This window comes from Dryobates pubescens, chromosome 5 (assembly GCF_014839835.1).
Source record: "Dryobates pubescens isolate bDryPub1 chromosome 5, bDryPub1.pri, whole genome shotgun sequence".
Classification (NCBI taxonomy): domain Eukaryota; kingdom Metazoa; phylum Chordata; class Aves; order Piciformes; family Picidae; genus Dryobates; species Dryobates pubescens.
This window is the reverse complement of record NC_071616.1, coordinates 47,685,111-47,712,585: the sequence shown is the minus strand read 5'-3', so window position 1 is coordinate 47,712,585 and position 27,475 is coordinate 47,685,111. Positions and strand designations below refer to the sequence as shown.

The 27,475-nt window shown below is 42.3% G+C and overlaps 1 protein-coding gene across 1 annotated transcript in view; it reads right to left on the bottom strand.

Annotated features, from left to right (window-relative positions):
* Nucleotides 1-724: 724 nt before the first annotated feature.
* The window catches only part of GPHN (gephyrin), a 267,522-nt gene continuing 240,771 nt past the window's right edge, over nucleotides 725-27,475 (bottom strand). The window contains exons 15-23 of the mRNA XM_054162194.1: nucleotides 26,538-26,630; nucleotides 21,707-21,762; nucleotides 16,277-16,396; nucleotides 13,396-13,454; nucleotides 13,012-13,165; nucleotides 11,019-11,140; nucleotides 3,547-3,618; nucleotides 2,372-2,444; nucleotides 725-835 (exon numbers count right to left, since the gene is read on the bottom strand). Coding sequence (XP_054018169.1) covers nucleotides 725-835; nucleotides 2,372-2,444; nucleotides 3,547-3,618; nucleotides 11,019-11,140; nucleotides 13,012-13,165; nucleotides 13,396-13,454; nucleotides 16,277-16,396; nucleotides 21,707-21,762; nucleotides 26,538-26,630 — 860 coding nt within the window. The remainder of the gene's footprint in view (nucleotides 836-2,371; nucleotides 2,445-3,546; nucleotides 3,619-11,018; nucleotides 11,141-13,011; nucleotides 13,166-13,395; nucleotides 13,455-16,276; nucleotides 16,397-21,706; nucleotides 21,763-26,537; nucleotides 26,631-27,475) is intronic.

The window sequence follows — 27,475 nt, the reverse complement described above, 5'->3', positions numbered from 1 at the left end:
CACTCACTTGAGGTGACAGCACAGGTGAATGCAGGAAGGCATAAAGTCAAAGTTTGTCACGCACCTCTCACCTCATGGCCAAGAGGAGTATTTAGCATATTAACAATTTGCAGGATGCAGAAGAACGAAGTGATGCCATTTACGTCTAGCTAACTAAAACCCAGCTTCTGTAGAATGCAATACTGGATGTAATTTGATTAATGTATTTCAAAGAATGTAATTCAGTGAATGAGTATTGAGTGCAACAGGAATTATGTGCTTTGACTAGTGTGGTTTTCTAAAGCAGAAGATGATCTGTTTTTGATGATGTATGTATGAACATATGGGCACTCTTCTGAAGCACTATTTGTTTCAATATTCTCCAGGGTATTCCATCATGGTCTCATAATGTTTCTCCCTTCTACCTTCTGTGGTATTTCCCGGGATCACTTTGAACAGATGCAGTATGTTTTCCCCAGGAATACAGGCCAGCTTGTGAGGAGAGCTGGAATAATTACAGTAGCGTTTGGCTTGTTCAACATGACTATGTAAGATCTGTCTAGCTGATAGCAACACAAAAGAATCTTTGTTACTTTTTGTTGCTCCTTTAATTGATGCTGCTGCAAATAGGAGCACTATTTTGCAGAATATTCTTTTTCACGTTACATTTACGAACTCAAAGAGACTTTGATTACAGGTCATCAACCATTCTGCTGGAGTTACCATGAGACACGTGTAATTGCTTTCAACTTTTTCTCTCTATCTGGATAGCATACTTTACTTCACTGTTTTCATAAACTGTTTCAGAAGAGTCCCACTCATGTATATACCAGAATGCCAGAGGATCGGAGAGGTTCTAAAAAAAAAAAGACAGCCACAAGAGTGCAATCTAAAAAGGTCTCATGTTGTAGAAGACAGATGCTGAAGTACAAGAGTGCATTCCTACACAAAGGCATTCCATTGTTGGTGGTTGGGTCCAGCACTCATGTCTACTGCTTGTGTACAGCCATCTGCAAGTATATGCATGTTAACTGCAGTGATTTTCTTCATCAAAGCTGAAAGAATAGGCCCAAAGCTTTGGCAAGGGCTATCCTCAGGTGCTGTACTAACCCATTGTAGTAATCCATGAACCCTTTATGCACCTGAAATCCAGGCTAGTGTCTACACATTAACTAATACACAATCCCTGACTGTTTAACTGGCTGTGGGCAATGCACCTTAACCCAACACCAGAAATCCATTTGTTTTTTCTGAGGAGCTGGATGGGACTTCACTGGTGAAGATGATAGCTTCAATTTTATCTTCCTTCTTATGAAGGAAGTGGATCTATATGGATTCACTGAAAGGTTTTCACGTTTGGAGTGAAAAACACTCAACAGTTGTAGCTGGGTTGAAATAATATGACTGAAGACTACATCACACAGTACAATAATCAATGCCAAAGATATTGCTGATCAGTAAGGATTACAGTGCACTGGTGAGCCTGAAGGGTAAATATGTATTTCCTGCAGAGCGCTCATGAAAAACAAAAATTGGCTTATACTGACATAACTGAAAGTAAAAAAATTAGGATTGATGTAAATAGTGCCAGTTGCTTACTTAAAGCAATGGCATTACAAAATCTGACATGGTGACATGATATTAGTATCACAAAATTTCAGTTTTCAATTTTGATTTAGCTTCAATTTTAAGTGTGTGATTTGAAAACTAATTTTAAGTGAATTTTAAGTACATTAATCCTCCCTGCAAACTGGTGTAACTGCTACTGAGCCACAGTATGGGTGTCTCTGTAACAGAAATGCAGTCCCTGACGGCAGGGCCTCAAAATTAACAATTTCTCTATAAAGAGAATCTTAACTCAGTCACTTGGAAAAAAGTCTGTCTGCAGAAGAAAAATGCCTTGGGAGTCACAGGTCAGAGACAAAACTAAAAAGGGCCTTCTTAAAATACCTGGTCATCAGCTAAGTCTTAAAAAAAAATAGCAATCTTTTTAGAAAATGTCACATGAAATATGACATTGATTTGTGTTTACTAAAACAAAATATAAATGCTTTGTGAAAAGTAATCTACGGTTGATGAGAAATAAGTGAAGAGAAGGATCAGAGAGAGAAGCGCATCCTATTTGAGCTTAGCAAATACATTTTTGCCAAGCTGTTAGTCAATGGAAGGAACCAGAACTTCATTAGTCTCTATGATACCAGACTACACTCCTGCAAGCACAAAGATGTTCATATGACAAGATAATGCCCATTGCATTTTCTCCAGCTCTGAGAGCAGAAACATTTTCATACTGCTCATGCTTTGGGCTGTAAGGGATTGTGATGCTTGCTCCAGTACTGCTTGGAAGAGCCCAAAGGCTCATTTAACACATCCTCTAGATTTAGGCTGTTACCAATATGTGAGCCGACTTGTATGAGGTATGCAAGGTAACCACTCTCTGATAGATTCCAGCTTCTAAACGATTCCTGATAAAGCAGTAATCTAAAGTGTTTCAAAGACTGGTATGACTGGTAGGTTCTTGTATGCTAATTGCAATTAAGGTTTTTTGGGACGCGTAGAGCATAGTGCAAGACTCTAGTGGGTTGATGTCTTTGTTCTGTTTAACAAGGAAAACCTAGATTTATGACATCCTGGCTTCAGCATGCACAACAAATTGGTCAACAAGAGTAAGTCTTCTGAAGGATAAGGATATGGCAGATGGATTCAGAAATGAGTAGAGAAACTTGTTTTTCCAGTATGCAAAGTGAGCATTACGCGATAAAAGAACCCTCCAAACTTTTATACACGCAGGCCCATTAACCTCAGTGAGGATCCTCACAGGACTGAAGTTGTCAGGTACTAGCCTTCAATTAGCTTTTTCATTACTTTTCTGCCAATTTTTAACTCCTACAAGCATCAAACTACATAAACTAATATTTCTGTATGTTAATGGAGGAAATGACAGGTGGTTTACTCTCCCTATTACCACTCCTGTCCCCTCAGCCTGTCTGTGATAGAAGGTAAGTTCTGTAAACCAATCTATTATTATTAAGCCGTCTCTCTCAGTAAGACCTAGTGTATAATTGTACAGGTATTTTGGGAAAAAGTGTCTAGAGTAAGAAATTTCATGAACATTTCAGTTAGCCTGTTTTAGAGAGGATCAGCATGATAATGGAAAAACAAGTATGCAGGTAGGATTGAAGAGCTTTAACAGTGACTTTCTTAAGAGTTGTGCTCCACCACTACCTTCAAGCAAGTTTGTTCCTCATTTGCTCTGTTTGTAAAAGGGAAAAGCCTTGGGGGATAAAGATGTTTGATGCTTGGTGAGCAATACAAACATTCCTGCTAGTAACAGAACTGTAATTTTACCAATGTTGTGGAGCCATGTACGTCTACAGTGCACTGGTGCATAAGAACTTAACTGACAAGGCAATGTTACTCAAAGGACAGAATAAAAGACGTCTTGCTTCTGTACGGCAAACACTCTAGAATCCGTGCTCCAAGCTCTGCACTGACAGACACCCAACGAGCCTGCCTGTGAGCATGCACGTGCCTCAGCGTCCCAAGTGTGTTAAAAATGGTGCTCACCAATCTGGTACGCCTGGCTCCGCAGGGTTCTGGAAGCTCTCTGTCCCTTCTTCTTTAAAAACAGCTGGCTTCCTGAGGGTAAAGGAAGCAGAAGGGGTATAATAAAGAGCTAGGGAAGAAGGAGGCTCCTGCGGTGAAAGGGATGCTCTGTGCCCAGCTGTGTCCCCCTTGGTGGCTCTGAACATTCAAAATCATCATGGGAAAATGCTTCCTCCCAGCAAGGTCAGCCAGTGGGAAAGAAAGGGAGTGCACGGGAACATCTTTATGTTATAAGTCTACATAGGCTTCTCACCAGGATGAAGAGTGAAGTTACGGAGAGACTTAAGCTCAGTGGGGCATGCTAACAACGTACAGTTCATCTCTCATTGCAGAGTCTACACAAAAATGTCTTAACTCTGGACTTTCAGATAAAACAAAATGAAGTATTGAACACCTTGACATTTTGGAAGAGGGATCACAGATAATGGGAAAATATTTGGAGGTGGGCCCCACTGAAACATTTTACTTCACACTTTCTAGCTTATTATTTAGGAAATGGGTCTCAAGGCATATTAAACAGGGGAAAGGGCTGCATTTATCCTAATTTTATATCTCCACAGTCAATAAAGATGCCACTTCATGCATGAGAAGCTTCATACCCATACCCAGCTATGCTACTTGAGGAGGCAGAGTTAGAAAAAATGCCCAAACCTGAGAAAGTTGCTGTTAACAGGACCTTACTGAAAACAATTACTGCTGTGCTACCAATTCCCATTTTATTAAGACAACATTTCCTTTTATGCCTACTTCTTTCAAGTCAGTTTCACTGGGAAGAAATCATATTTAGATAGCATTCTCTGTAATATTAGTATGAAAGAAGCTGAGATCTATGCTTTTATACTCTTAAACATAGGACAATTAACTGTAAAATGTAAAAAAATCTTCATAATAAATTTTTCTCTATAAACGTCTTTTCAAAAAAACCCCTAAAGACGTGCAAGGTTGAAACGGAGCAGGTCATGAATCATCATTGTGCAACTTTTGAGGCCTTTCTTCATTCCAGCTGGGTGTACTGTTAGCAAAACCAAAACCATCCTCCAGCCCAGCCCAGGCGATCCTGCACATAGCAACTGTAGTCTATCCATTCACAATCACTTCTGGATCCTGTCTGATTGAGGCAGATGATGCAAAGACTGGGCCAGTATGCCTGCACTATGTTACTCTGTTATGCATGCACATGGACACCACTAAAATGAAATCTAAAATCCTATCAACTTGTAAATCCATGCCTAGGTGGCTCCTCACAGGTCATCACAGACATGGTCTGTCAGACTGGATGAATACTAAAGTTGTTTGAAAGTAATGGAAACATATTAAAAACTATTTGGGGTCTCAGTTTAGATGTCCACTTCTTTTTTTTTTTTTTGTTTTCCCAAGATAGCCATTTCCTAAAATGGTCACAGTCCCTCATTTCTTCTCCTAACCATTATCAGAGAACAAAGTTTTCGTTTCTCAAAACAGGTTGCTGTGTCAGGAAGTAACTGAGATTGTATAAGTGATTCCAGCTTCTAGTTTACTAGTTTGATCTCCTTCTATGCCCAGGTGACTGCCTGGTGGATGTGGGGCAGGCTGTGGATGTAGTCTACCTGGACTTCAGCAAGGCCTTTGTCACCATCCCCCACAGCAAACTCCTGGCCAAGCTAGCTGTCAGCCCCTGGCTTGGACAGCAGCACTCTGAGCTGCGTTAGGAACTGGCAGGAGGGCTGAGTCCAGAGAGTGGTGGTGAATGGTGCCACAGCCAGATGGCAGTCAGGCACTAATGGTGTCCCCCAGGGATCAGTGCTGGGCCCCATACTGTTTAGTATCTTCACTTATGATCTGGATGAGGGGATTGAGTCAGTCATCAGCAAATTTGCAGATGACACCAAGCTAGGAGCAGATGTTGGTCAGTTAGAGGGTAGAAAGGCTCTGCAGAGGGACCTTGACTGACTGGACAGATGGGCAGAGGCCAACATGATGGCATTCAACAAGTCCAAGTGCCGGGTCCTGCACTTTGGCCACAACAACCCCATGCAGTGCTACAGGCTGGGGTCAGAGTGGCTGGAGAGAAGCCAAATAGAAAGGGACCTAGGGGTACTGATTGACAGCTGGCTGAACATGAGCCAGCAGTGTGCCCAGGCAGCCAAGGAGGCCAATGGCATCGCGGCCTGCATCAGGAAGAGTGTGGCCAGCAGGAGCAGGGAGGTCATTGTGCCCCTGTACTCTGCATTGGTTAGGCCACACCCTGAGTCCTGTGTCCAGTTCTGGGCCCCTCAGTTTAAGGAGGACATTGAGACACTTGAATGTGTCCAGAGAAGGACAACGAGGCTGGGGAGAGGCCTCGAGCACAGCCCTGTGAGGAGAGGCTGAGGGAGCTGGGATTGTTTAGCCTGGAGAAGAGGAGGGTCAGGGGAGACCTTCTTGCTGTCCACAACTACCTGAAAGGAGGTTGTAGCCAGGAGGGGGTTGGTCTCTTCTCCCTGGCAACCAGCAACAGAACATGAGGACACAGTCTCAAGCTGCACCAGGGAAAGTTTAGGCTCGAGGTAAGGAGAAAGTTCTTCACAGAGAGAGTTGTTAGCCATTGGAATGTGCTGCCCAGGGAGGTGGTGGAGTCACCGTCCCTGGAGCTGTTCAAGAAGGGATTGGATGTGGCACTCGGTGCCATGGTCTAGTCATGAGGTGTTGGGTGACAGGTTGGACTTGATGATCTTTGAGGTCTTTTCCAACCTTACTGATTCTATGATTCTATATTCATCCACATTCCTGACAGCATTACACAACAGCCACCACAAAAATCAGGAACTTTTTCCAGGAAGGTGCTAAACTCTAAGAGTACTCTCAGTCTCACAATATTCATAGAATTAATAGATTCACAGAACGGTTTGGGTTGAAAGGGACCTTAAGGATCATCCGGTTCCAACCCCCTGCCATGGGCAGGAACACCTCACACCAGCCCAGGTTGCTCAAGGCCTCATCCAGCCTGGCCTTGAACACCTCCAAGGAGGGGGCATCCCTCACTTATGACTTTCTTCTCATGTATGACATGTGAAGTTTGCCCTAGTGATTATCAAGAATTGAGAAGGACAATATTCTTCTGAATGGAGCACAACGTACAAGAGAACCTCCACATGTGAATCACCTCCAAATCCTTACGCAGTGTTCCTGGGTTCATTAGGCTATAACCAAACTTTTTAACACCATCATTCTTTGAGCAGGTCTAGAACTGAAATCACTTCAGCAAAAAATCATATTGTGACATTTGATTTAAGGCCTTTTCTCCAGCAAGCCTTTTGTTGCAGTTATTTGTTAAATAACATTAGTACTCCCAGTTCTGTTCAGAGGATAGTCAATTGTGCCCAAGCTGGACATGAAACTGCTGCAGGGAGCAGTTAGAATTCTGTGGCTGAATTCTGCCTATAACTCACAGGATGATAGGTGTCAAGTTGATATTGCATAGGAAACTGTAGTGTTTGAGCAGCTCTCCTACTCTTCTCCCTTCACTCCAGATGTTCCACCTCAATTGTAATACTGGAAACCACATGCAACCCATACAGGTACAAAAGATTTAAACCTCTTTTTGGATGGCAAACATAAAATTCCATCAGAGTAAAGCCTTGGATGAGATCTTAGTATCTCTTTCAAAATAGGGATTCTTTCAAAGCTCTTCTATCCGGGATATCATAGAGTAATGCTGTCACAATAGCAAGGGTTTTTTCAGTGGGTTTACCTGTCACTTAGGAGCTCTCTGTCAAACAGTATGTCATAAAAGAGGTATATGAATGAGAAACTGATGAATTCTAATGTAGAAAAGCTCTCATATGCTACTGATTTTATAAGCATTCTGATTCCTTTTAAAAGAAACTGAGCAGATAATGTTAATTTCCTACTTTTTTCTTCTAAAGAGAGAGATTCTTTCCCCATTGCAAAATCAGAGGCTCAAAAAAGGAAATGTATCTGTGAGAAGCTAATGTTACACACATATCTCAGAAAATATACATGGGAATTAGAAGACAGGGGGGAAAATGCACAAAGGGGAAAATGCACTCATGTAAACAAAGGAAACAGAATTCATTACATCTGTGATTAAAATACTTTAGCAAGTTCAATAAGAGAGTCTCTCACAGAAGGAAAACTATCAAAATGGAAGATGTCTTTCTAAATGAGGCACATGCCATAGCAATTTTGTTAGGCCTGAACTTTACAGCTTTAAACAAACAGCAGATACAAAGGACAACACAAATAAAATACTAAGACACAAGAATGTCCTGAAAATTAAGTTAATGGAGTTCTAGAGATCAGAGAAGTAACTCCTGCTTTTATCAATGATTTCCAATGAACCAAATAATTTCACAGACCACAAGCAAAGAAGATGAAATCAGAAACCTTTTAAAGTCGGTCTTGTTATATGAGACAACATTCACAAGTACACTGGAGTACCAGTTTTAACTGGCCAGCTGTTTTAGCAAGTGATTCTATGATGTGGACAAGGATGTAAGACATGACAGTAAAAACATCAGAAGCATTCTTCCTTTTTTGGTCTTGCATTTGTTTCTGGTGTTTGGAGTAATTCTGAAACTGAACTGCCTTCCATTTCTAGCCAGAGATGTGTGCTTTCCAAACAGCTTGGGTTTTATGTGCTAACAACATAGAGAACATCTTCCAGCCAGCCACAACTTCAACCACATTGCATTTTCCAGGTCCTTCTTTTCGCCGGTGCTTCCTTCTAGGATTGCAGGAGTAGATTTTATCTATGTGTTTTGGACATGCTTTTTCTCATTTTCAATATTGTGTCCTATATATAATTTATGAGACTGGAAACAGACAATGACAATCTCATAAATTGTTAAAATGCTCCAAAAAGAAACAAAATACTGGTTTCAACTGAAAATAGAGACTGAGACTTGAGTGGCCAGTTCATAACTTCAATTATGATTAATAAAGGCATTTTTAAAGTGCTCCTGACTACAATGCAGCCACTCACAGACACTCCCTGTGCTTCCCCATCCTTACACATTCTAAGCTGGGATGTGCTTACGCATATCACAGTCCTTGGCTTTCAAGCAGCTGGACAAGCTATTTTCTTACCTAAACATATCTGAGTGATTCACATACTGAAATGAAACACAGGAATACTTACCGCTAAGTTTGTCTTTGCAAATACTATACTCTAGAACAATTTCTGCACTTGAATATTAGCTCTGAATATGTTGACTGACAGAATTTCCATGCTTGTTAAAACACTTGACCCACTGCAGCAACAGCAATACTCAACTGTGCTCCCTGTTAGCCACTCTCTCAAACTCCAGGCAATGCTTACAGAGCACAGCAAGTAACAGTCCCATACACGTGCAGTAAAATTTCCTCGGTGTAAAACGTATAAACAAGAAGAAACAGGAAAAAAAACATGAAACAGACACTGAAGCATTGTTCACTTTTTTTTATGAACATGCTAACTAAAATGTCAAAGTTGTACCCTTCATAAGATTTCTCTAGTAAGACTCTTATTATCAAACTAATTTGACTCCTATTATCAAACTAATTTATATATTCTGATTTCCTCTTTGACTGAAACAGAACTGCAAATGCATTGTAAAATATATAGACTGAGCATGCGAGTGTGAGAAGACTTGATGAGACAAAATCCTGGTATCAGGTTGGGAGGATTCTTGGCTAAGTTAAAAGTACCAAATTTTTCTTTCAAAACTTAACTACAAAGCACAAAATCACTCTTACAATTGGCGACTCGTTATTTCTATTCTACGAGCTACAGTAACTACCTTGGCAGAAATTACTCCCCAAGAATGAAAATGAAAGTTTAAAAAGAACTCCTATTACCTTCTCCAAGGTAACTATCTCAAGATAAGAGAACATTTTGACAGGGAGAATTCAAAAGTACCATCCTCTCTCTAACAACTGAAAGCAAAGATGCAGACACTTGCCTGTCTGTGACTGATATATGTGTTTGCCTTTCAGCTGTCGTCTAACAACTAAAAAAGAGTCAGGAAATGTTTGTTAAAAAAACGTGGAAAAGTAAAAGAATTATCTTGGGTCTTAAATCTCACCACAATTATCTCTAAGAGCTTTCAAGATTAATTATCTTCACAGACACTCCACACCTAGAAGGTTATAGAAAAAATCTAAAAAGGCAGTGAAGTATATAGCTGTAATTTTGCACAATAACCTTAAACTCTCCATTTGGTGGTGTCAACTTGACAACAAATTTGAGGCTATACTTGGTTAGGACAAGGCCATAAAGAACAAACAAGCGTTACATTCTTATTTTGCCAGAGGGACTACCAGAAAGATGCTCAGGGAAAGAGCATCTTTTCCATTGGATTAACCCAGTGTCAGTGACAGCATGTCATTTGATGCTGACAGCAATAGTGACTTTTGGTCATGCAGGTGGCCTTTGATATTAATGGTTTTTTATTGAATTCTGCATTAGCGGAGACTGGCTTTGAAATGAACTATTCCCTAACAGTAACCTTGTCTCCCTGCTTGGGAATTCTGTCATCACTCAAATGTGAAGCATAGGTACTGAAATTCACTGTTTCCCTTTTATGCTTCCTAATCCGGCCTCAGTTTTACCTACCCACAAGAAATACGCTTTTTCTCAAACACGCAGAGGTGAGCCCAAACAACTCCCCATTGAACCAAGTCTGCCAGGTGGTTTGATACCCGAAACAAGAAAGCCTGTTCAAAGCCTCTGGGGCTCAATCAACTGAGAAAATATTACACTGAGAAACTCATGCCATGGGTGACAGGCAGTCTTGAAAAGGACAAAAGGCTGAACACTTCCATCACTTATCCTAGCGCTCTTGACAGAAGATGTGACTTCACTACCACTAGAAAACAAGAGGCAATCACTGCCAGATGGATGGAAAGACTGATGACAGGGCACTCTAAGTAGAGAGACCAGAGAGACCAGTAAAGGGGAAAAAAGGCCTGATTCTTTTAAATTCCTTGACACGTTTCTGGAAATACTAAGCAACATCCAGGAGAGTGGGTGGGCTTCTCCCAAAAGATAAGTTACTCAAAATCTGATAAAACTTTATACCCCAAACTAATTGTAACTTCTCCCATCACTGCACGAGATAAAAAACATAGTTGCTGTAGAATTGCCTCCTCTGACACATACATGATTCTTATGATGATACTGCTGCAATAAATGCCATTTGTAGCAGTAATAGATGTCTCAATTAGCAAAAGGCAAAACCAGATAAACACCACTCAATAGAAATAGTATCAAATGACTTCTCCCACTTATCAGAATGGACTCACTTATTTCTCTCACAAAAAGGGTAACATATCTGTCCTAAGATGTGCCCTGCCACAACAGTGCGAGGCTTGCAACTAGTGACATTTTCTCTGCTATTTCTTTTTCCATGGATGCCATCAAGTGCATCATATGAATATGAAGTGACATCTTTACTAACACAAGTGGCACTTACTTATCTCCCACAATTCCCAAGTTGATTGTTGGATAGCCATGTTCTTGGATTGTAGCTAGGAGAGTGGAACGGTTACTGTCTCGAATCTTTCCTGGCAAGAGGTCATCCTCAGGGTTCAGTAGCTATAAAACCAGAAACAGTCTCAGTCAGCACCCTTGGAATACTGTGCCTTTATGCAGATGAGAATTTTATGTGTCAGGCTGGACAGGACATTCTCACACACTTATGATAAAGCACATAGGTAAAGCAATACCGCTCATGGTCAAACAATGACTACAATGAACTTAAATTAATAGTATCTGCAATGTGATTGTTTAGTTGCTTTGTTTGCTTTTATTGGCTCGTGTCTGCAAAGTCTTCTTTTCTCTTTATGAGAGCCTGTTTTAACTCAACCATTAGAAATCGAAACACAAAGAGTAAGTTTACAAGTTATAGCTTCCATTTAAATGCTTTCAAAAGAACCTCACTGATGCAGCTAACCAGATTTAAGGGTATCAAAAGAAATTTCTAAGTTATTGTCTATTTACCAACAAAGATGTTTTCTTTTTAGTACAATAATCTGCACTGGAGTAATAGACAGAAGCTTAAAGCTTGGTTCTTATATCAATTACTGGTTTGGATTAAAAACTTCCTCTTATGCTGGTATTATGGCAATTGCCTTACATGTTGCACATTTTGGAAATTAAAATTTCAAAACATACCTATGGCAACATACATTTTATGCTTGTTAAGGACAGCACACTATTGACAGGAGGTAAATAATAATAGTAAGAATGCATCTGCCAAAAGTAGAGCAATAGTATTAGGTAGTAAGGTAAAAATAACCCAAAGTGGAATATGGCTAAATTTTGATGCTTTGGCTAGTAGCAATATTTCTGTGAAGATTTCCACAGGAAGATTAAGAAACCAACTGTACAGGGTCACTTTAAAACACATGATACAAAAGAGAGTGCCCACATCAGCAAAGGACCCTTTAATGACATACAGGAACACTGAACCATACAGAAGACACTACACAGAAAATTATCACCTGTAATCCTTGCAGGTCTTTAGATAACGTTTCCTGCATGCCAGACCCTGTCTATACTATGAAGTTGGGCAAGATTCTCTCCCAGAAGGCTGGCCTCAGCCACTGACAGTACCCAGCAGTCACAGATTATCCTTCACTGGGGTTGTGGGAGTTGCAAGGACATGATCAGATGATAGAATTCAGCATATTAAAAGTTTTTAAAATCTTTCAGAATTCAGTGTATTCTATTTGGTTTATGGTTGTGCTTGGTCTTCAAGAAGTTTATCTCCAAGGGCAATCAAAATTCTAGGCAAAACTTCATGCTGTCGTTAAACTGACTTCATCTCAACCTGCAAGTTCCTCTGCTTTTGCTCTTCATGTTCTCTCTCTCCTGCTGCACGAAGGAAGGAGCACGCAGCCACATGGGTGCTTAGCTGCTGTCCAGCATCAACCCACAATACATGTAAAACTAATCCTGAACCTGCCTGTTCGGAGGTAGCTAAGACAAAGCAATTAACAAGCTGGTCTGAAGTTCTACCAGGAGAACATTGTCTGGATTTCACCAAGTGGTACTAATAAAAGCAGCACACTACAGCACAGCACTACAGCAAGGCACTTGGTAGCAGGAGTCAGTTCTCAAAAGCAGGTTGATAGCACTACAGCTACAGGGGAGTGCTGCTCAAAAGGAATTACTCTTCCAGTCATGACTGGCAGTATGAATCACCACCCTGAGTACTCGAAAGGTCCTTCCCTGCTGCCAGGAAAAAAGCAGTTGGTGCTAACTGGATGCACTACCAGAATTTTGGCAAAGACAGTAAGTCAGACTTGTGACAGAAACCTTGAGGCAGACAACAAAAGCAGCTGCTTACAGGCTGATCCTTACAAAAATACCTCATGGCATCACAAGCTGCAGGTCAAAACATTATACCTGTCCTGAAGAAGATATGGTAATTCAGATCGTGATTCTAAACATACTTTTCTTACCTCATTCCCTGTTGACATGACTGCAACCACTGGAAACTTGTTAACTTCTACTTCAGTTACTCCAACAGTTGCTAAGAGACCAATCTCAGAAGGACCCATGTGGGTTCCTTTAGCCAGCACACATTCACCTCTTTTAATGTCATGTCCTATAGGTCTGAAAATCATAGGACAGAAAAAAAGTGAAAGAAAATCAGCATGAGATTGAAAATACCCTTCCTTGATTGGTCCTCCTCCAGGCAGGGAGCATCCAGAGATGTTCATTAGTCAGAACTGTCCAAATCTCAATACCGCTCACGGTCAAACAATGACTACAAAAATCATCAGCCCTTCTCTTCCTTACAGAGGTATCTATATCACTATATAGAAAGTAGGCTGTTTACAGACCTGATATCTTGGCCTGGTCGAGCCTGCACCAGGATTCGAACCTCCAGTTCTTCAGTGCCCTACAAAAATAAAGAGAGTCAGGCTATTCAAAAAAGATTAATCAGTTTTAATTTCTCAGAAGCCTACACAGCTCACAGTTTTCATTACTCAAAGACCCTATGGTTTAAGCATCATCATTTTCCTGATCTTTGTGTCAAGACTGTGATATGTATGCTAAAACTGAACAAAAATAAGAAATTCTGTCTTTGATGAGCTCACCAAAGAAAGACCAGAACTGGATAGTTCTACCTTCCTTTCTTTTTTTCTTAATAATCCTCGTGCTTATGTATCTTTCCTCTGTCATGTACTATGCTTGTCTACTGGTCTAGCATAGCAAGTGAATTCTTTCTACTCCTCTCAGCTAGCCTGAGCTGGTTGAACAATGTCCAAGCCAGCCTTCCAGCAGAAGCAACGATTTGATGGATGATGTGCCACCACATCTGCAGAAAGGTGGGGAGGAGCCACAGGGGCTGTGTCAGAGTTTGCATGTAGATTGCTGCAGTGGAAACTCCTGCTTTAGAGTTTTGTACAAATCAGAAAGAGACTGATTCATCATGTTTATTTACTGTCAACAAGAGACAGTAGCCTGAAAAGTCTGATGTCTGCTTTAATATTTGTGTTTCCTTCTGCGGAATTTCAATGGTTGGTGATTCATTCAACGCCAACAAATGGCACATGACCTGTATTACTAATATTTAATTTATAAGTGGGTTGATGTCATACAGATTCTGCCAGGCTGTCAGCAGCACTAAATCTACACTTAGACTGGAACAGATTTTGGTTTTGTGTTATCATGTAGCACTTCACATTATGAGTACTTCAAAGCAATAAATCAGATACTATTATCTCAGGATGGACATAGGACATCATTGCCATTTAGAATTCTCACAAAGACAGTAGTGCTGTATAGGACACTGGGACTTAAAGGCTATACAGACTGCATTTTCTGACTTCAAACTAAGTGCTTTAAAATACAGACCCCAAAGTAAGAAGCAGTGAATGTGCTGTTACTGACTGTGATTCTGTTTACTTACTGCGAAAATATTAAACCCCTGAAAACCAAGAAATGAAGGACAAAAATCCCTGATTTTTTTACTTTAGCACATGCTGTTCATGCAAATTCTGTTTCTTTTATACTTGCTCCTTTGGTACATGAGGAGAAACTATTTTTGACTGCTGGTGTCCAAAATGTCTGTGCTGGTGCTCAGGTTGTACTTCTATTTCCTTTGTCCCACGTCTGAAGCTGTAAAAGACACTTTAGGCTTGTAAAGAATATATGGGGCGACAGTTAAACAATGGGGATGGTTGGCCGCTCAGGAAGATGTAAATTTTCTGTGTCTTTGATAACATTTCGAATAGTTAGGAAGCATCTAGGGAATCAAGAGGAGCACCAATGATACACCGTAGTAGAAAAGGTCCTGTTTAGGACTCCTGGATTAGGGGAAACAAGAAAAAAAAATCCAGGCTTTTGAGAAATTTAGTAACCTAGATTTAAAAAGCACTGTGGAAAGCATGACTGGGGACAACATGGTGATGTGTGGAGATTGTATTTACAGAACTGATGGACGTCCCAGAAGACTTTAGGAACACAAGATAATTCAAGATGGCTAGAGGTAGGGCCTTCAGAAAGATAGGGCATTATGTTCAGAACATCTTCCATTTAGTGTGTATCAGGCAGAATCCTTGTTGTGTATTCATATATTTTGAACTCTGTCTGAGTGGTTTATTCTGATGGTTGTTCACAGCTACCATCCATACTGATGCACCAATGCTTGGTCTCGATGTAGGGTCTATCTCTTGTTTTGGCTGATCACACTTGCCACCTGTTTCCTATAAGATGACATATAAGCTCAAAATAAAAAGGGTGTGGACATACATTTTCAAGGATCAGTTTCTCAGTGACTGTGCATTTTACAAGCTGATGAGAGTTCTTCCTCCTGATGGGTAGATGTAATTCCTTTCAGTCCTGTGACTTCTACAGTCATGTGGGGAATGCTTGCTATGATATTTAAGTACTGCTGCCATAACTAGAGGTCAGGGAGCTCCCTTTGAAAGTATTTTCTGTCCTTTCAGAGGAACATTTTTGAGATGCTAGGTATTTCAGTTAAGGAGTTCTTAACACTAAAAAGAAAAATATTCTTGAAATATGTAGCCGCTCAGGCATGAAAAAGGATAGAAAAATGCCATATTAATTAAACTGTGCTACCTCCTTACGTACAAGATCATCAGAGCAGCACATTCAAGGACAAGCAGAAATTGAAGAGTTCTATCTCACACGTACAGGCAGGAAAAGCTGCCTGTCTTTGCTGAAAAATTCCAAACACATTTTGTAATCACATAGCCAAATAATCTGTTCTCACATGCAGAGGAGAACATGCACAGCAAAGGCAGAACCCAGGAGGACAGTCATTCAAAGAAGAAATGGAAAATATGAGGTTATCATCTGTGTTGCTCTGCAGTGTGATAGTCCTCTCGTGATGAGGTGTGCAGCAGCTAGAGCAAACTTGCTTGGTAAGGTTCCCGGAAGGATTAACAAGCAGTGAAAACAACAGTGTGTTTTATGGGGAGATATTATCTGTACACACATCTGTAACCTCAAAGCAGGACTGATTCAATAAATTCTCTGTTAGGAAGCAGGCCAGCACAGACAACTTGCTGACTTCATCAGATATAAAAAGATCTATGCACTTACAGTAATAAGGCACGAGAAAGGATCATGAGAGTACGTTTCAGTTTTTGCTGTCTTCATCAGCTTTAAACACTGGAATTAATCTGCTTACACCTGGTACTGTATCATGCACCCTGTTCTGCTGCACACAGAGAGTTTCAAGTCTTGACTCACATCGTCTGATTCCCTGATGAGCTCTGTATCTTCCACCTGCACCACGGCATCAGCACCACATGGAATGGGAGCACCGGTTGTAACCCGCATCACCTGGCCAGGCATCACAGTCTGCGTTGGCTGAAAAGTAACAAACAAAATTTGATCTACTTTTGCAAGGAAGAATCTCAAATCATTTAACATTTAAGGAAATAATCTGGATGACTGAAATTCTGATATGTGGCATGACTCTTGATATAGTAGTGATATCCAGACGCCTAAATTCCGGCGTATTTAAGGATTAGGTCACTGCTTCAGATCTGTCTTTTTTCATAGGGGCACAGATTAGGGTGGCTTCAGATTTTCCCTTTAGATTTCCACCACAAGAATACCTCCCAGAAGAAGCAACATATTGGTAGTCTGGTCACTAGTCATACAAGTTACTGGCTCAGAAATTTAACAGTTAAATGGTGATCATTAGAGACTTGCACAAGCAAAAATCTTGCAGCTCTCTGTAGATAAATATCTTTGCAGAATACTCTGGTCCCCAGGATTGAAATTGTGCATTTGTTTGGTTGGGTTTTTCTCCCGTTTTCTTTTACCAGCACACTACATATGGAAATCCAACAGTTCGTAAGTAATGTAACCAGCTGCTTTGTTTCTCAGAATCACAGAAACATTCAGGTTTGAAAAGACCCTCAGGATCACCAAGTCCAACCCAGAACCCTACTCTACAATCCTAAACCATATCCCCAAGCACCTCATCCAAGCCACCTTTAAGCACATCCAGGGTTGGTGACTCAGCCACTTCCCTGGGCAGCACATTCCAATGCCTGATGACTCTTGCCCTGGAAAAATGTTTCCTAATGTCCAGTGTAAACCTACCCAGTTGCAGCTTGAACTTACTAAGGTGTTGATGTCATTTGTGACAGACAATTTCTATATGAAAAATGTATTGCATTAAAAAGTTATTCCATTCTAAAATGCACCTTTTGGGCCTTAAGAACCAACAAAGAATACAAAACGTCCTGGACCCTGCCAGAAATCAGGGCCTATGGTGATAAAAGGAACTATAACTACCCATGCTTTTGGAGTTTATGACTAGATGAGTTAGTTTTTTGAGGTGCAGTGATGTGAAACATGTTTTTAAAAGCTATGATACAAGAACAGTATCTTCTAGGATTGGTTGCTCAAATACTTAATTTTCTTTTTGTCCTTTGAGAATTTGATCAGATTAAATTTATGAAAAAAATGATCAGATTTGTGTGTGAATCTCAAGGGATGTGCTCTTCTGTGCTACAAATGAGGAAGATAAAAAAATTATTCCTTCTCAGAATGCATATTAATGCACATCAATTTTACAGAAGCTCTTTTACGGCTTTTGAGATCTCACACCTACCTGGAATATGGCAGTGCTGAATTCTGTCCTTTCCCATCACTGATGATAATTTATTTAATGTTAGTCACTAAATAAACCCCAGAAACAGTCTATTGAGCACAGTTCCCAACCTGGGCACCTTTCTCCTGCTCATGATTACCCTCTCCTGTATGATTTGCAATAACCCATACTCCTTCCTGTGAAAAGGCCCAATTTAATGGAAAGGTGGAAGGTGTCTCTTTCCTATCCTATATTAAGAGTTGGTTAGTCACAGTGCCTCTTACAAACATCATTGGAAAGCCTTCCAGGAAATGCTAAGCTCCACCTTTGCAGGTCTACGGGAAGAAAATCATTGCCTTCCATGGCAGAGTGTTTCACACAGAGACCCTGTGGACAGCGTGTGACTGTAACTTTCAAATGTGCCCTAGCCTCCCAAAAGCAGGATACCATCCGAAAGTTTTTCTAAACACAAAATAAAACAATGGCTGTTACCACAAACCCAACCATCTGGAACTGGAAATCAGAAAATAATACACAATCTGCAAATTGAGGCAGAAATCTCCAACTTGGCTCTATGGCCTCCCTGCAATTCTCAGTCCCATTTTCTTCCTCTCAACGTAGCATTTACATAACCTTCAATCCCTGCAGGATGAACCAAATCTAAACTTATTTTGAACTCCCTCCTGTGAATCATTCTGTTAATTGGTCTGTAACATGAAAAGCAGAATGCTGCTGCTGCTGCTGAGAGTGACTGAAGGGTGAAATGAGACTTAGGAACCTTCCAAGGCTATAAATAGTTTCTTGGGAAGGAGATGAACCTGAAGATGCGCTGGCCAAAGGAAAATACATTGACCAATTATTCTGAGGTCAACAGCCTCATTTTTCTCTCATCACTGGCACTTCCAGAATTATTCTCTCTCTGTGTGCCTCCTCCCACCCAATTTTTGTTCCTTACCGCAAAGGTTATCTATTCCCATTAATCTGGGAGGACAAGCTGTCCCTGCAGAGAGACATTTGTGAGCTCTTGAGTTTTGCAGGAGGGAACCAAGCTCCCATTTGCACGCCTACCCTTTGTACAAACCCTCCAGGCAGATTAGGACACCAAAACCTGTCAGACCTGTGGGCAGTCTCTTCCCCACTAGACCCAGCTTCCACAGGACTGTTTTTAAGCACCCCAGTGCTGTGGTACTTTTTACTTATTGACGTCAAGTGAGTAATGACATCAGTGGTAATTCAGCAGGTTGCTCTGCTGGTTCTTGCTGTTTTACAGTGCCCATAAGAAGGGTTGCAGAAATAGGTGCCAGTCATTTGAATTCTGGACTAATGCTTGAAAATGCAGAGAGAAGGGCTAAAAATCCAGGGCAGGTGAAATTAGTTGGTTGACTGTTTCTACTATTTAATGTAATATCGAATGGAAGGGATTCAGCGTAGAGAGGATATCTATTATACCAAAGTATAATTCACAATGATGGATGGGAAATACAGCAACAATTATTTTCACACTTCTATCACAGTATCACCAAGGTTGGAAGAGACCTCAAAGATCATCGAGTCTAACCTGTCACCCAACACCTCATGACTAGACCATGGCACCAAGTACCACATCCAGTCCCCTCTTGAACAGCTCCAGGGATGGTGACTCCACCACCTCCCTGGGCAGCCCATTCCAATAACAGATGACTCCCTCGGTGAAGAACTTTCTCCTCACCTCGAGCCTAAACTTCCCCTGGTGCAGCTTGAGACTGTGTCCCCTTGTTCTGGTGCTGGTTGCTAGAGAGAAGAGACCAACCCCTTCCTGGCTACAACCACCTTTCAGGTAGTTGTAGAGAGCAATGAGGTCTCCCCTGAGCCTCCTCTTTCCCAGACTAAACAGTCCCAGCTCCCTCAGCCTCTCCTCACAGGGCTGTGCTCAAGGCCTCTCACCAGCCTTGTTGCCCTCCTCTGGACACGCTCAAGTGTCTCGATGTCCTTCCTAAACTGAGGGGCCCAGAACTGGACACAGGACTCAAGGTGTGGCCTAACCAATGCAGAGTACAGGGGCACAATGACCTCCCTGCTCCTGCTGGCCACACTCTTCCTAATGCAGGCCAGGATGCCATTGGCCATCTTGGCCACCTGGGCACACTTCTGGCTCATGTTTAGGCGGGTGTCAATCAGCATCCCCAGGTCCCTCTCTGTTTGGCAGCTCTCAGCCACTCTGACCCCAGCCTATAGCTCTGCATGGGGTTGCCATGGCCAAATGCAGCACCTGGCACTTGGACTTCTTAAATGTCATCCCATTGGCCTCTGCCCATCTGTCCAGTCGGTCGAGATCCCTCTGCAGAGCCTTTCTACCCTCTAACTGACCAACATCTGCTCCTAACTTGGTGTCATCTGCAAATTTGCTGATGACTGACTCAACCCCCTCATCCAGATCATAAGTGAAGATATTAAAGAGGATGGGGCCCAGCACTGATCCCTGGGGGACGCCACTGGTGACTGGCTGCCAGCTGGATGTGGCACCATTCACCACCACTCTCTGGGCTTGGCCCTCCAGCCAGTTCCTAACCCACCACAGAGTGTTGTGGTCCAAGTCATGAGCTGACAGCTTAGACAGCAGTTTGCTGTGGGGGACGGTGTCAAAGGCCCTGCTGAAGTCCAAGTAGACCACATCCACAGCCTGCCCCACATCCACCAGATGGGTCAACTGATCATAGAAGGAGATCAGGTTGGAGAGGCAGGACCTGCTCTTCCTAAATCCATGCTGGCTGGACCTGATCCCTTGGCCATCCTTCAGGTGCAGTTATTGCCGCCAGGACAATCTGCTCCATCACTTTCCCTGGCGCTGAGGTCAGGCTGACTGGCCTGGAGTTTCCGGGTTCCTCCATCCGACCCTTCTTGTGGATGGGGACCACATTGGCCAGTTTCAGTCATCTGGGACCTCTCCACTGAGCCAGGACTGGAGGAAAATGATGGAGAGCGGCTTGGCCAGCTCATCTGCCATCATGATTATCCAAATTAAATGTCTAATATACACTTAGAGGCAGTTCAACACCGTTGTTATAAAATGTAACAATCCAACTGGTAATGCTTAAAATACTACAATAACTTTTGAAACACCTCTATTTTATCTGAGACTTTCCTGCTTAGCATTCAAAATGGAAAATCCTCATTAAAACCAATTAATCCTTTCTATTCCTTATTCAGTTTCTGCATCGTTTCACATTTGAGACACAGAATTATAACCTGGGGTTTGAAAAAGCTAAAGAAACAGTTTGGGTTAACCCCTGCTCCCCTGAAAATAAGGTAGCAGGGACCATTAAATTGCCAGAATAAAAAAAGTGGTTAAACACGACAGATTTTTTTCTTAACACTCCAGTATTAGTACAGGAAGGTTATCAAATATACTCTTGAGTTAGAGAGTAAAACCCAAACAGCGGTCATTCATGAATTATTTATGCAGCACAGCAGGTCATGAGTGGGTGCTGCCCTGACTTGGCCTTCAGCTCAGCTCACGTATAAGGTAAGGTAAAAAACCAGGCTTTTGAATTCACAAACAGAAGAGGAACAATACTGGAAACCAGGCTGCTGCCAGGCTTTCTCAGGACTGTGCTGAGCATTACCCATCCTAAAGGCTCATACAAAATTCTCACACTTTGCTTTGCAGGTGCCAGTGTGAAATACGCAAGCAGCTTGCGGAAACAATTACTGGGCTGAAATCCCTTTAAAAAAATCTGTCAGCAAGAAGGGATTAAACCTTGCTTTTCTGCTTATGAACTGTAATGCCACTGGAGACCTCATGTCCTCTAACATGGTGCTAGGGCAGAACATGACTGCATGCACTCCTATCAGACATGTCAGCACAATGCTCTGAAGTATTTTGGAATATCCTTGTTAGGTCCTTATGTAACCGTACAACCTCACTTTCTGAAATCATGTCTCATGGCACACAGTGAGAGGCTAGGTACAGCTGTGTCCTACTTCATGCCAACTCCAAGAATATTGAGTTTTGGAGCACTGTAAAAATACAAAGCAGTATCTTACAAAAGAAAAATAGATTGAAAAGAACAAAGGAGAAAAGAAACTGTGCTCACCTGCTCACCAGCCTGGGACTCCCCTATGATGAATCGATCTCCTGGGCCATCAGCAGCTGTTAAGATGAACAATTGAAATGGTAAAATTGAACCCCCCCAAAAAAACGATGGCATTAGAAATTAACAACAGAAAAACCAAAGAATGATCTGAGATTCAGTCTTTCAGTGTAGGTACGACGAAGGCTATGGAAGTTTTGCAAATGTTTTACTATTAGGGCCTCTGAAGTTGTGTATTTTATAACTGAAAAACTCTGGGCACTATAGATCAAGTAAAGGAGATTAGAAGAAATTACATCAATAACAAAGATGGTAACTGCTTCCGAGATTATTTCAGTAAGAATCTCCACCATGAGCAAATCTTTTTTCATGTGAAACTAACCCAGAGGAAGTGTGTATTTTATTAAGTGCGTATGTATCTTTTTCTCCAGACAACAATGGAATATTGATATTTCCAGATTCTCTTTCTCTCTTTGGAGTAAAATGCAGACAAGTGCAGTGGTTACAGACTTGAGCAGATGACCACAGAGGTTTGGCATTTTCTGAGTAGCACTAGGACTAGGACAATGTAAGCTGGACTGCCACATTAGAACTGGGGTTTCTGATCCATGTTTGTATTTTTAAGGAGGCTACACTGAACCAGCTTCCTTGTACCTTCCACTGAAGCCATTCTGAAAAATAAAAAGTCAGCAATCATTGATTTTACACACTGAAAGTATCCAGGAATTCTAATTTGGCCAAATCTGTATTTTTACAGGGACAACAAAGGCATGATTACTAGCAAAGTTTAAGCTTCTGCCTGCCTCAAAAGTCTTTCAACAAGCCGCATTAGTGATATTTCAGGTTCTGCCACGGCATAAAGCACACATGGGGCACAAGCAGCTCTGCCTGTGCAAGCACAGCAGGCCTGCTGATGAGACTGTTCAGGCAAACTGGGCTCATGCATTCCCACTCAAACGTTTAATTTTAAATCCTCAACTATCAAAACTTTGCAGAGGTGAAGTCTAATCTGTGACAATCTTAATACCTCCTGTTTTATTTCAGAAGTGCTGGACACACAGCTAGCTAACCTTATCATATTGGGGAGAATTGCTTTCGGGAAAGATGCCCATGTACAATGATACCTCACACCTGCAATTCACACACCGGCTGCAGCTCTGCCTGGTACTTAGTCACATCTGAAGACTAGTGATTAATTTAACTTTAAAAGCCTATTAGACAGCCTAATCTATGAGCTTTAGAACAAACTCTACAATAAGAAAGTGGAAAAGGACTCTTTACATATTTATCTTTGAATAACATATAATATTACTCAACACAGTTCCTAGATCTTCACTGCCTACAGGATTTGTTTCTCATATCCTGAGATAACAGGTCTACAAAAGCAGCAAGAATAGAACAGAATGGAATATTTCAGTTGGAAGGGACCTGCAACGACCATGTAGTCCAACTGCCTGACTACAAGATCATCATGAGACCGTGCAGGGAAAAAATTAGAAGGGCCAAACCCCAACTGGCAATTAATTTAGCTTCTACAAAGTTATTAGCAACAAAAGGAGGACTACAGAGAATCTTGGAGGGAACACAGTGGACAGGGATGAGGAAAAGGCTGAGGTACTTCACACCTTCTTTGCAACACACTGGTTGCTCACTAGATACCCAGCCCCCTGAGCTGGAAGATAGGGATGGGGAGCAGAATGAAGCCCCCAGAGACCAAGAGGAGATGGTCAGTGACCTGCTGCACTGTTACACCTACGTGAGTCTACGGGGCCAGATGGTGAGCACCCAAGGGCACTGGGGGAGCTGGTGGAAGTGCTCATCAAGCCACTTTCCATCATTTACCAGCAGTCCTGGCTAGCTGGGGAGCTCCCGGCTGACTGGAAATTGGCAAATGTGAGACCCATCTGCAAGAAGGGTTTGGAAGAAGGACCTGGGCAACTGCAGAACTGTCAGTCTGACCTCTGTGCCAGGGAAGGTCATGGAGCAGGTCATACTGAGTGCTCTTATGCAGCATGTGCAGAGTAACCAGATGATCAGGTCCAGTCAAGGAAGGTCCTGCTGAACAACCTGATCTCTTTCTACAGCAAGGTGACCCATTCAGTGGATGAGGGAAAGGCTGGGGTGTTGTTTGTCAAAACCTTGGACACTGTTTCCCACAGAATCCTCCTGGAGAAACTGGCTGCTCATGACTTGGATGGGTGGATGATTCACTACTTTAAAAACTGGCTGGCCGGCCAGGCCCAAAGAGTTGGTGGTGAGTGGAGCTCAATCCAGTTGGCAGCCAGTTACTGCTGGTGTCCCCCAGAGCTCAGTACTGGGTTCCTCGGCAATCTGCAGATGACATTAAATTGCCTGGGAGCACTGATGCACTTGAAAGTATGAAGGCTCTGCACAGAGATCTGGACAGCCTGGCCAAGGCCAGCTGTAGGAGGTGCAACAAAGCCAAGAGCCAGATCCTGCACCTGGCTCACAACAATCCAATGCAACACTACAGGCCTGGGGCAGAGTGGCTGAAACATTGCCAGGTGGAAAAGGACCTTGAGGTGTTGCTTGACAGCCAGCTGAACACAAGCCAGCAGTGTGCTCAGGTGGCCGAGAAGGCGAACAGCATCCTGTTCTGGATTGGGAATAGTCTGGCCAGCAGGTGTAGGGAAGTGATCATGCCCCTGTACTCAGCACTGGTGAAGCCTCCCCTTGAATACTGGGGTCACTTTGAGTCCCTCACTACAGGAAAGCCATTGAGGTGTTGGTGCGCGTCCAGAAAAGGGCAACAAAGCTGGTAAAGGATCAAGAAAACAAGTCTCAGAAGGAACAGCTGAGGGAACTGTGATTATTTAGTGTGGAGAAGAGGAGGCTGAAGGAAGACCTCATTGCCCTCTACAACTATCTGAAAGGAGCCTGAAGTGAGGTGGGGGTCAGTCTTTTCTCTTGAGTATCAGATGATAAGAAGAGAGGAAACGGCCTGAAATTGTGCCGGCGGAGGTTTAGGGTGGAGATTAGGAACAATTTCGTTCCTGCAAGACTGCTCAGGCACTGGAACAGGCTGCCCAAGGAGGTGGTGGAATCACTGTCCCTGGAGGTGTTCAAGAAATGTGCAGAGATGGCACTTTGGGTGGTTTAATGGCCATGATGGTGTTAGATCAATGGTTGGCCTTGATCTTAGAGAGCTTTTCCAACCCTAACAATTCTACAATTCTGCGATCACTTCAGGGATCACCAAAAGTTGAAACATGTTGTTAAGGGCATTGTTCAAATGCCTCTTCAACACCAACAGGCTTGAGGCACCACCCATCTCTCTAGGAAGAGAGTGTCCCAGTGTTTGATCAACCTTCCCTAGCACAGCAGTGAACCATTCCCACATGTCCTATCAGTGGATACCAGGGAAAAGAGACCAGTACTTCCCTCTCCACTTCCCCTCCTCAGGAAGCTGTGGAGAGCAATAAGCTGCCTCTTCTCCAGGCTAGGCAGAGCCAAAGTCCTTAGGTGCTCCTCACAGGACATCGGTTTCAGGCTTTTCTCTGGCTTTGTTACCTTGCTCTAGATGCATTCAAGGACCTTGCTGTTTCTGTTTGAATCTAGGACCAAAACCAGGCTCTCATTTGTTGGTTCTGACAGAAGTTGCTGTAGACAGTACTGGTGATCATGCTGCTCATTCTGCGTGTTTACTGAGGCTGTACTTGGGCTTCCCCTCACCTCCCAGCAAGCAGGTTGCAGGACAGCATTTGCTTGATCCCAAGGACCTTGTCAGTCAGCATTCTGCTCAGAGATGCCCACTCAGCTTTCATCAGCACTACATTCCCTCTGTCTCTCGCACATCTGCGTTCCCTTGCCACCATCACTGCTCATTTTGGTCTGCCTGTCCCTCTCATGCGAATACAACAGACGGCTGCCATCAAACTTGCCTAGCAGACCTGGAATTTTATTTTTCGGTCAGATCCATGGGGAAGCTCTTGGACTACACCAAACCCCTGGGTTTGCAGGCAGGCTATTTCACAGTTGCTTTCCACTGTTTCAGCTGCCAGTAATAAAACACTACTAAAAGAGAGTTGGCTACTCTGTCCCAATTTCAACATGGTGTTACAAAGATTCAGCCCGTACCGCAATGAAATCACTAACAGGATAATGTCTGATCATGCATTTTTGTTTCTCCATAGATATCTGAGGTGAGTATCGTTAGTCTTACTTCACAAAAGGGAAGTAACTTGCTCCAAACCATGCAGCACCTAGAGCCAAAGCAGAAGGTGGATTGGTTCTCCTGGGGAAGCACTCACTGCATGCTCCATAAAGCCACACCACTCATTTTCTTAATATAGAGCAACAGGGATATTTTCAAAGCAAAAATGAGATTTTCTTTTGAGGTGTGTCTGTAAGAGTACACTCTGAGAGGTGTTTCTGACAATTCTGTAAAGTAGTCATAACATAGCTCACACACAGGAAGCTGGATCTGTGGCCATTCCACAAAATAACAGATACAGAAGAAATTGCTGATTGATTATTCAGTAACAAAAGAACAGAAGAATCTGTCATTTGGGAACAGATGTTCTGTTACTCTCCTGAATTTTTGTTTCCAAGAAACTAGCAACACAGGGGCATGCCTGTGAGCACTCGTGGATGGACATTTCTGGACTGCTTAGGTATTCACTTGCAAGACTTGAATTCAGTGTCGTGCTCTTTCTTTAAGGCAGCTGCGCTCACCAAGTAACCGTGATGTCAACAATGAGCTGAACCAAATCTCAAATGAAACAGCCGTTGCTGGATGCAAAATGGGTGAACTACCATGTTCTAAAGTGGCTTTACAGACACTACACTGCATGTCTACAAAGCCAGAGCTTACCTCTGACGGCGTAGCCATCTTTAACTGATGCTGGAAACGGCGGTAGGTTATCTTTTGCATATACGTCTTGAGCAAGGACTCGGCCCATTCCATCTAGAAAAAAGAGAAAAGACCACACTCCATGTCATTACAGCTAGTGCAGGGGGAAAAAGTGAACAGCATGTGTTCTGATGAATGAAACGTATGTGTATGTGACACAAATAGATCTCAGGGTTTTGATTTCTGCCTCTACATAAATGAAAAACATCTGGGGTCTGAAAATATTGAGGAAAGATTTGTTCGATAAGTCTGTCTTCCTAGATATGGTGAAACTGGTGACAGCAGAACTGAATGCCATGTATCCAAATCCAGAGGTAATAGCTCTGTACAGCATCAGGCAGTAAAAAGCAGTATTTGTTCCTCCAGGGTGCGTGTTTCTTCTAAGATCTCTTACAAAGACAATACTTTCCCAGGCTTCCAGGTTTTTGGTTTTTTTCAAGGTTGTTTTTGTGGTGGTTTTTTTAAAGCCTTTGAAATAACATTTCAAATTTGAATCCTGCGTGGTAAAGGTGAAAGGTGATGGATTGTGCTCAGAGGACTCAACATAAACAAGTAATGATGGACAAGTTTCCACAAACTGACAGAAGTTCTGCAATAGATCAGCTTTGCCTAATTGCTGAGAGCATTTCTGCTTAATGAAGGGTGAGAGCAGAGAAGTGTCAGGATTATTTATGTAAATTTACACTGTTATATTTCAAAATACCTTAATAGCTGTTTCAAATATACTCTTTCCCTTCACTTAGCAGCTATGACTGATGAGTTGTAATTTGCCTCTGCCTGCCTGTAGGGACTGATATTAATTACGTCACCCTCAGCCAAGTGTACACCATGTTTCTCCTTTCGTGGCACCAGCAAGAGTTGGGTTTTTTTCTGTATGATGTAGAACAGAGTGGAAAATG